Source organism: Capra hircus, chromosome 1 (assembly GCF_001704415.2).
Source record: "Capra hircus breed San Clemente chromosome 1, ASM170441v1, whole genome shotgun sequence".
NCBI lineage: Eukaryota > Metazoa > Chordata > Mammalia > Artiodactyla > Bovidae > Capra > Capra hircus.
The window spans coordinates 70,291,352-70,300,846 of NC_030808.1; the positions used below are offsets into that span (position 1 = coordinate 70,291,352).

The 9,495-nt window shown below is 46.2% G+C and overlaps 1 protein-coding gene across 1 annotated transcript in view; it reads right to left on the reverse strand.

Moving 5' to 3' along the window:
- MUC4 (mucin 4, cell surface associated) overlaps positions 1–7,225 on the reverse strand; it is a 49,972-nt gene extending 42,747 nt beyond the window's left edge. The window contains 1 exon segment of the mRNA XM_013962852.2: positions 7,221–7,225. Coding sequence (XP_013818306.2) covers positions 7,221–7,225 — 5 coding nt within the window.

Sequence of the window (9,495 nt, forward strand, 5' to 3'; positions counted from 1 at the left end):
TCTCCCCCCACAATTTCCACTTCATTTTATTACTTAGACTTGGGTCTCAGCTCATATGCACAGCACTTCCTCAGAAAGGCCTTCATGAATTTATTAATCTAAATGAAGTTTCCCTACTTTGCTCTCATCATAATACTTATCCAACATAACACCACATTTGAGGAATTTTTCTGTAATTATTTCATAACTCTCTGCACACTAGATGTTAGCTGCAGGAGGCTGGGCCTTGGCTGATTCATTCTTCTTTGTGTTCACACAGCGCTGCCCTGGAACAGTGTCAGGCACAACTCCTTAAATAGCTGTTTAACTAACAAATGTGTGAATGAATGAACAGATGACCATCTCAGCATGAGGTGTGGGTGCTTCTGTTCATCCTCCATTGACGAGCCAGGCTGGTTTACAGAGCTTGTGTGTCACAATGCTAATGCGGTGACCCACCTTCTAGGCCCAGCTCCCCGATTTATGGGCTGCATGACCTCACACAAGCTTTGGAGGCAGAAACCATGACTTCATTATCCTTGTGTCTAGAACATTTGGCATGAGTCAAAATTCAGCAAGTGAATGAGTAACTCCTCACTCTTTTCTGTTCGGAATTCCTTCAAACTCATTATCAAATTCAAGCTGCAATTTTAGCTGGGGGCTTCTATATAGATCAGAGATGTCTATGCAGACCTTAAAAGTGCACACGTGGAGAATCCGGCTTCCTGTTGCACAAGCCAGTGCCCTCCACAGGACTGGCCATGACTCTCGAGGCTGCAAAACACAGACACCTAGTTTCCGGGCCCACTTTGGAATCTCAAGGAAAATGTTGAGTATTTAAAGCTCTATGGAAATGCCAAAAATGGAGTTCATTTCAACTCAACTCTTTAGTGCTGTGCTGGGAATGAGGACACAATGGTGAGTAGGGGTCTGCTTGCCATGAATCAGCCTAGTAGAATGTGAAAGGTAGGAACTAGAAGGAGAGATGGCTTGGAAAGTCTTCAGTCCTGTCCTTGGGAGAAGATGGCTTGGCGGGCTCCATCAGTGCACCTCTGAAGCATTCAGAGGGGCCACAAAACCAGAGAACACGGTAGCAAACCACTTGTTTGAGCACATAAAAGGCCAACCGTTTCTTGGCCTCTCCTGGCAAGGGAGACATAAATTACTGGTGTGTCAAACTCTGTAAGGACAGCCTCTGCATCTGGAACAGAGCCCAGTAACCAAGGGTGTGGAGGAGCTTGCTGTGCAAGGAACTGTGCAGCCACCATGTCTGAGCATGGGGCATCTGCCCACGGTGGAGCTGCATTCAGCATCAGTTCATGAAAGAAGACACATTCTTCTTTTTTTTTTTAGTGTTCTGTGTCATTTGGTTTTTGTTTGTTTGTTTTTTTAACTTTTTATTTCCTATTGGGGTATACAGCCAATGAGAACTGACTCATTGGAAAAGACCCTGATGCTGGGAAAGATTGAAGGCAGGAGGAGAAGGGGATGACAGAGGATGAGATGGTCGATGGCATCACCGACTCAATGGACATGAGTTTGAGCAAGCTCCGTGAGTTGGTGATAGACAGGGAAGCCTGGTGTGCTTCAGTCCATGGGGTTGTAAATAATCAGACATAACTGAGCGACTGAACTGATATCACCAATTAACAGTGTTTGATAGTTTCAGGAGAACCGTGAAGGGACTCAGCCATACATATGCATGTATTCATTTTTCCCCAAATTCCACTCCCATCCAAGTTGGCACATAACATTGAGCAGAGTTCCATGTGCTACGCAATAGGTCCTTGTTGGTTAACCATTTCAAATATAGCAGTGTTTTTAAGCAGTGTTCCCTAACTGTCCCTTTCCCTCTGGCAATTCTAAGTTTGTTTTCTGTGAGTCTCTTTCTGTTTTGTAAGTTCATTTGTATCATTTCTTTTTAGATTCTATATCTGAGGGATGTCATATGTTATCTCTCATTCTCTGTCTGACTTACTTCACTCAATATGACACTTTCTAGGTCCATCCATGTCACTGCAAATGGCATTATTTCATTCTTTTAATGGCCAAGTAATATTCCATTGTATATAAGTATCACATCTTTATCCATTCCTCTGTTGATGGACATTTAGGTTGCTTCCGTGTCTTGGCTGTTGTAAACAGTGCTGCAATGAACACTGGGGTGCATGTGTCTTTTTGGATCATGGGTTTTTCTGGATATATTCCCAGGAGTAGGATTGTAGGGTCATATGTTAGCTCTATTTTTAGTTTTTAAAGGCACTTCTGCACTGTTCTCCATAGTGGCTGTACCAATTTACATTCTCATCAATAGGGTAGGAGGATTCTCTTCTCTCCACACCCTCTCCAGCATTGATTGTTTGTGGATTTTTTGATGATAGCCAATCTGGCTGGTGTGAGGTGATATCTCATTGTAGTTTTGATTCTCATTTCTCTGATAATTAGCGATGTTGAACATCTTTTCATGTGTCTATTGGCCATCTGTATGTCTTCTTTGGAGAAATATCTATTTAGGTCTTCTGGCCATTTTTTGAGTGGGTTGTTTCTTCTTATTATGTTAAGTGTCATGAACTGTTTGTAAATTTTGGAGACTAATCCTTTATCAGTCACATCATTTGCAAATATTTTCTCCCAATCTGTGGGTTGTCTTTTGGCTTTGTTTATTGTTCCCTTTGCTGTGCAAAAGCTTTTGAGTTTAAATAGACCCCATTTGTTTATTTTTTATTTTTATTTCTATTATTCTAGGAGGTGGATCGAAAAAGATGTTGCTGTGATCTACGTCAGAGAGTGTTTCACCTATGGTTTTTTTTTTTTTCCCTCTAGGAGTTTTATAATGCCCAGTCTCACATTTAGGTCTTTAACTTATTTTGAGCTCATTTTTCTGTATGAAGTTAAAAAATGGTCTATTTTCATTTTTTTACATGTAAGAAGCCACATTCTGAATAAACCAAGTAGACACTTGCAAACCTACAGGAAAATGGGAGGTGTTTTTTAAAGAGATCATAGATCTTTTAAATGAATGGGAATGTCTCCAAGCCAACAGAAATGTCCTGTCCATTCTACCTCTGTCACCCTCCTGCCCTAGTCTCCCAGCTCTACAATGCAGTGGTCCCGAAATAATGCTATTTGCAGCAACATGAATGGACCTAGAGATTATCATACTAAATGAAATAAATCAGACAGAGAAAATATCATATGATATCACCTACATGTGGAATCTAAATAATAATACAAATGAACTTGTATACAAGACAGAAATAGCTGCACAGACATAGAAAGCAAACTTACAGTTACCAAAAGGGAAAAGAGGGGCAGTGATAAATATGGAGTATGGGATTAATAAATATGCACCACTATATACAAAATAGATAAACAAGGACCTACTGTAAAGCACATAGAAATATATTCAATATCTTATAATAACCTATAATGGAAAAGAATCTGAAGCTGTACAGTTGAAACTAACACAGTATTGTAAATCAACTATAGTTTAATACATTTTAAAATAAAATAAAAATGCAGTGGTCCCTGTCTCTCTTCTGCTTTGTACTGTGTCAGTGTGTGCTAAGTCACTTCAGCCATGTCTAGCTCTTTACAACTCTATGGACTGTAGCCTGCCAGGATCCTCTGTCCATGGGATTCTGCAGGCAAGAATACTGGAGTGGGTTGCCATGCCCTCCTCCAGGGGATCTTCCAGACCCAGGGATCGAATCTGTGTCTTATGTCTCCTGCACTGGGAGGTGGGTTCTTTACCACTAGCACCACCTGGGAAGCCCCTGCTTTGTGCTAGATACAACCTCATTTTATCTTCACCACTACCCTGAGTAATAGCGCCTTTTCATTTCACTAATTTTGCCAATGAAGTCTGTGAGCTAAATGTTCTATTCTCCTATCCCTTGGGCTGGTAAGTGGAAAACTTGACATGGGGTCTTTTGGTTTTAACTTCCTGCTTTTTGCTCTACATTTTGCTGAGCTATTGACCTAAATTTGATGGATTTTCCTATCAGGACCTCTTGTTCAGGGACTTTCTCCTTTTGAATGTGCCCAAGCACAGGGAGGGTTTCCCAAGGTGGGGCAGATACCAGTGGAGGGTTCAGATTCCCCTGGTGGCCAAGTTGGGTGGGCCTCTCCTAGATAGATTAGTGGTTCTTAGAGAAGGGGACAGGAGAGGCTTCCCTTGGGGCCCTTGGTGACTGTGGATCTCCCTTGTCCTGCACTTGCTACAGTCTCACCTCCCAGGGGCTGTGGAGGGTGGTGGCCCTTCAGTTACTAGGCCACTGAGAGTATGGGAGACTGAGGCTTATTTTGACGTAGTTTTCTTGCCAGAGCGTGTGGAATTAGGGTTTCCAGGCTTCCTTCTGAGCCATTTCTACCAGAAGCCACCAGTAGACACCAAGTCCCTGCTGGCTCCCTGTCCAGCCCACCTCTGCCCACCTTTCTCTTCTCCTTTTCCCTTCAAGAGCCAGGGCTTTTTCCTACAGCAGCCTTTACCCTGTAACATTTTCAGTGGAAACCCCAGTGTTTCTCCTTCCAACCTGGGGTGGAGGCTCCGACACCTGCTCCAGAGAGGACTCTGGCCTGGACGAGGGTGCTGGCACCGTATGGAAGCAGACCCTGGGCTCAGACATAGGCAAGTCACCTGTAGGCACCCCCTCAGGGAGCCAAGAGAATGGGACTGACCAGTTCCCACTTCTCCAGAAGCCCCCACCTGGCAGATGTAGAGGGCTCACTGCCCGACCCATGGAGACTACTTTTCCCTCCAAGGCCCTCTGGATACTCCACCACATGCCTGGGAGGCCAACTCCCAGCCCACTCCCCCTCTTTTCCTGGCCCTGTTCCATCCTGTGCCCTTTCCCACTGCACGGGACTCAGATCCAGGGCACCTGTGTGCTGCTTCAGGACAACCTTCCACCTTCAAGGTCCACCCCTCACTCACACCATCACTCCCCACCCATCTTCTCTCGCCTACTCCCACCCCACTTCTTGCCCTTTCGGGCTCTCTCCACACACTTCCTGGCTCCTCTCGAGCTTGATGACCTTAATGCAAGGCCAAGCGCAGAGCTGGTACTAAACATCTTTGTGTGTTGATTTTAAATCACAGAATGCTAAAACTTAAGGACTTAGCAATCCAGAGGTCATGCCATCCACCACCCTGCCTTTTGCATGGGGAAGTGAGGCCTGGAAAGATATAAAATGAGAACTGGTCACAGGACCAGATCACTCATTGGCAAAGCCAAGACCACACCCAAGGTCCCTAAATTCTATCCATCTTCTCCCCATTGCCCATGGCCATGACTTCTACAGACGCCCCTCAGTGTGCCCCCAGGAACACACCCTGAATGGCTGGTAGCTGCAGGCTCTGCAGGCTCCTACTGGCCTCCGTTTCCTCATTGCGATGAGTAGCGAGGACGAGGGGGTGGGTGTGAGGACCGTGGAGATTGTGGGGGTTCCATTTGCTCTTAGCCAAGCCCTTAAATGTGGCAAGGAAGATGGAATCTTCCACATCCCTGGCATTGCGCCTCTCATTATCTCTAAGACAGTGTGTTCCTCTGACCCACCTTATGAGGAATGAGTCCTCAAGTGAGGTGAAGTCTTTTTCAGGCCTCCTGAAGAGGCAAGGGAGCTGTGATTACATCTTTGCTGTGGGCTATTGACCACTTCCCCTGTGGCTCAACTGGTGAAGAATCTGCCCGCAATGAAGGAGACCTGGGTTCGATCCCTGGATTGGGAAGATTCCCTGGAGAATTCTGGAAATGGCAACCCACTCCAGTATCCTTGCCTGGAAAATCTCATGGATAGAGGAGCCCGGCAGGCTGCAGTCCATGGGGTCACAAAGAGTCAGTCACAACTGAGCGACTAACACTTACTTACTTGTCTCCTCCTCCCTCCTCCTCCTCCCTCTGTCTGTACCTTGTTTTGATTCATCTGTTTCTCCCTTGTCTTTCCCTCTGACCTTACATCTTTCTCCAAGTTTTTCTTCCAGCTTGGTCACGGAGCTTTCCTGTTTTTCTGTGTCATTCCCTCTCCTCAACTTTCTCTCTCTTTCCACAGTTCTGCTTACCTGGTTCTCCCTGTGGGTTTTCCCCAAGCCAAGCTGTTCCTCCCAACGTCTCCCTGCTTCTGACTGCTTCTGACTCTCTTTCCTCCTCCCTCTGTCTGTCTAGCATTCTCTTTCTCTCTCCCTCATCTTGTGCCATCTCTGCCCACTCACCTCTCTCTGCCTCTCTCTTTGTCCCCCCACGAAAGACCGCAGCTCCTCGGAGGCTCAGTGAAGTCAGCCACCCCAGCCCCAAATGCTGCCCCAAGTGCCTCACTTACCCAGGACCCATGGCCCACAGAGGCAGGAACACAAGCAGCTCAGGAACACGCCGGGGAGCCTCCTCCAGTGGGTACCCCTCATGGCTCCGGAAAGGGTCCCTCACGCTCCCCCAGGAAGGTCCTCGGCACAGGAGCAGAGGTGAATCTGTCCCCACTGGCTGCTGGCCTTAAATAGGTGAGTTTCACCAAGGGGCCAGAGTACCAGAGGAGGACAAAAGAAGGTGTGGCCCCCACGCCAATCATCCTTGCCTCCCCTTTCCTTTCCTCAGCCTCCGCCCCCTTCCCCCACCAAGGAAGAATAGAAACACCGATACACCCATTTCTGCATTCCTAGGCAGCCTGAGCCAGGTGGGGGGAGGGGCATGGAGGGGAATGGAAACCTGGACACCCTGCAAATGAGGGGCCCACAGATGAGCCCACCCTCCTGCCTGGTGTTTTGCCTGGGCCGCCCATGTCTTGCTAGCACTTTGGACTGTCACAGCGGGAGCAGCTAAGTCGTTTCAGTAGACAGAGCAGGTCAGAACAGGGAAGAGAGGGGCCAAGAGGCAGTGACTTTGGGGCTGTACGCCTAGGCAAAGGAATGAAATTTGAGAAGATCCTAGGAAACACAGAAAGTGGGAGGAAAGATGTGAGGCGAGAGGCAGGAATCAGAGATACCCCATATCCAATTTGTGGGGTGGAGCGTTGGGCTCAGAATATCTGCTCAGTCAGGCGACCCCTGGCAATCCTGTGGTTGAGACTTCACGTTCCAATGCAGAAGATGTGGGAGCTAAGTATTCCCACATGCCTCGTGGCCAAAAAACCAAAACGTAAAACAGAGGCAATATTGCAGCAAATTCAATAAAGACTTTAAAGTGGCCCACATTAAAAAAAAAATCTTAAAATAATATCTGCTCCATGTCAGGAAAAGGGTCCACCCTCACCGCATGGTGGATTTCCTCTTTCCACTAGAGGGCGTAACAGAGTCAGTCTTTAAAGTCTGAGGCAGCCTGGGGAAGCAAGCTTGAGGAATCTGAGGTGGATAGTGGGGTTGAGAGTAGAACCTAGGGAGAAGGAATTTTGACCCCACGAGGAAGTAGGGGCTGCTCCTGGAGACTTTGGCACTCCTGTCACCTATTTTGACTTCTTGGGACTCGCAGGCATAACTAAAAAGGAAGAGAAAGCCTCAGCTGGGTGTGCCAGGCAGAATCTGAAGGTGAGAGAAGGTAGCTAGTTAGTTCTGCAAAGGACAGCAATGGTGATCTTGCCCTGCTCTTTGCCACATCTAGAACCTTTGCTTCTGGTTCCTCCAGACTTGATTCCCTGAGCGTGGAATCTGTGGAGTGATTGGTCCCTGAGCAAGAAGCTCAGGCTTCCACTGCACAGCCCAGGATGAGGAATCAGCATGTCCACATTCCCAGGCAGAACTTGCAGTTATCCAGAAAGGGCTGGAAGGCTACACTGTGGTGCCATCTCAGAGGACCAGGAAGGCTCCACCACCCTACTGGCTACTTGCTTTCTGAAGCTGAAATTCCAGTTACAGCCAAAATCAAAAGCCTGGACCATCCAGGTATAATGCAAACACTACAGAGAAGTAGCATGGTCCCCTCAATAGTCCCCTCACTTCCATATAGACCAGTTGATCCCTTTCTTTCCCAGGAGAAGGAAATTGACAAAGGTAAAGAGGAATTTTAAGCATAGAACAGTGGGACAGGATATGAGGAAGATATCACTGAAACAAATTTACACAGACACCAAAGTTAACTTGGCCTTCTTAATCATTTTGCTGTGTCAGTTCTTGCTCATGAGTTCTTTCTATTTACTCATAACATGTTTTGTTTGGTGACATTTTTCTGGACTACAGTTTCCAATTTACAGAAGAGAAAAAAACATTCAGGTTAGACCAAAGTAAGAGCTGGATAGGTTGTCAGCCTAACACAGCAAACCTCCCGCTTCTCAATGCAAGGAGCACTGGAGGTGCAGAGAGTTCTCCAGAACCACTGTGATGGTCAAGACTTCTACTGGGCTCGGGACACCTGAACCTGAATCCCAGCTCTGCCACCCAAGGCAAATCACGTTCTCTTTAAGGCTTATTTTCCTCATCTGTGAAATAAGGATATTATGTCAAAAAAAAAAAAAAAAAAAAGTAGAACTGAACAATAGTTAAAGCATAAAAAATAGATTTTTTTCCGAACTCTTGCAATATGAGAAAAGGGACCTCGGTATAGACCTGGGCTTAACTCCAAATGATCATGGACAAGTGGAAAGCTATAACCAAGAAGCAGGGAGGCGGGTCAGTGGATAGAAAATTACTAAGAAAAAACAGGGGGTGAGTGGATTCTGGCTAAACCAACTTAACATAATTTTTGGTGAAAGACAGACCAGGGTGATTAAATATCAAACCTAGGTCTGTCTGGCCCCAAAGCTAAAAAAACATGAGCTGAGAGTTTATCCTCTGCCCAGTGGGCACCTGTATACTAAACTGTTATTCCTCAAAGGCACAGAGATGAGCCTTTAAGAATGGATTCACTGTTGGCTGCAAGGAGAGCGTTTAGTTGGTAACACCAGCTGTTAGCTCTTTAGGATGCACCTCAGCATTCATGCCAAGACCACATACTTCTCGTGGCGACCCCCAGGTCAATGACTGGGCAGTGCTGCAAGGCAGTGGTCCAAGGAATTGGATAGTTCCAGTCCCACAAGATCATTTTATTTTATAGTTATGAGGCTTAATAAAAATTCTTACACATGCTTCCAATTTATCATTAAATATTGAGAACATAGTTCCCATTGAAAAAACTCTTCTTTAAAATTAATTTTTATTGGAGTTGCTTTAGTGTTGGGTTAGCTTCTACTGGACAGCAGAAATGAATCCACCATGCATGTACATAGATCCCCTCCCCTTTGGACTTGCATCCCATTCAGGTCATCACAGGACATTAAACAGAGTTCCCTGTACTACACAGTGGGCTTCCCTGGTAGCTCAGCTGGTGAAGAATCCGGCTGCAAAGCAGGAGACCTGGATTTGAACCCTGGGTTGGGAAGACCCTTGGAGAAGGGATAGGCCACCCGCTCCAGTATTCTGGCCTACATAGTATGTTCTCATTAGTCATCTATTTTATCCCTAGTATCGATAGTGTATATGTGCCAATCCCAGTCTCCCAGTTCCTCCCGTTCCCTTTCTCCCTTGGTATCTATACATCTGTTCTGTTTGTCTGTGTC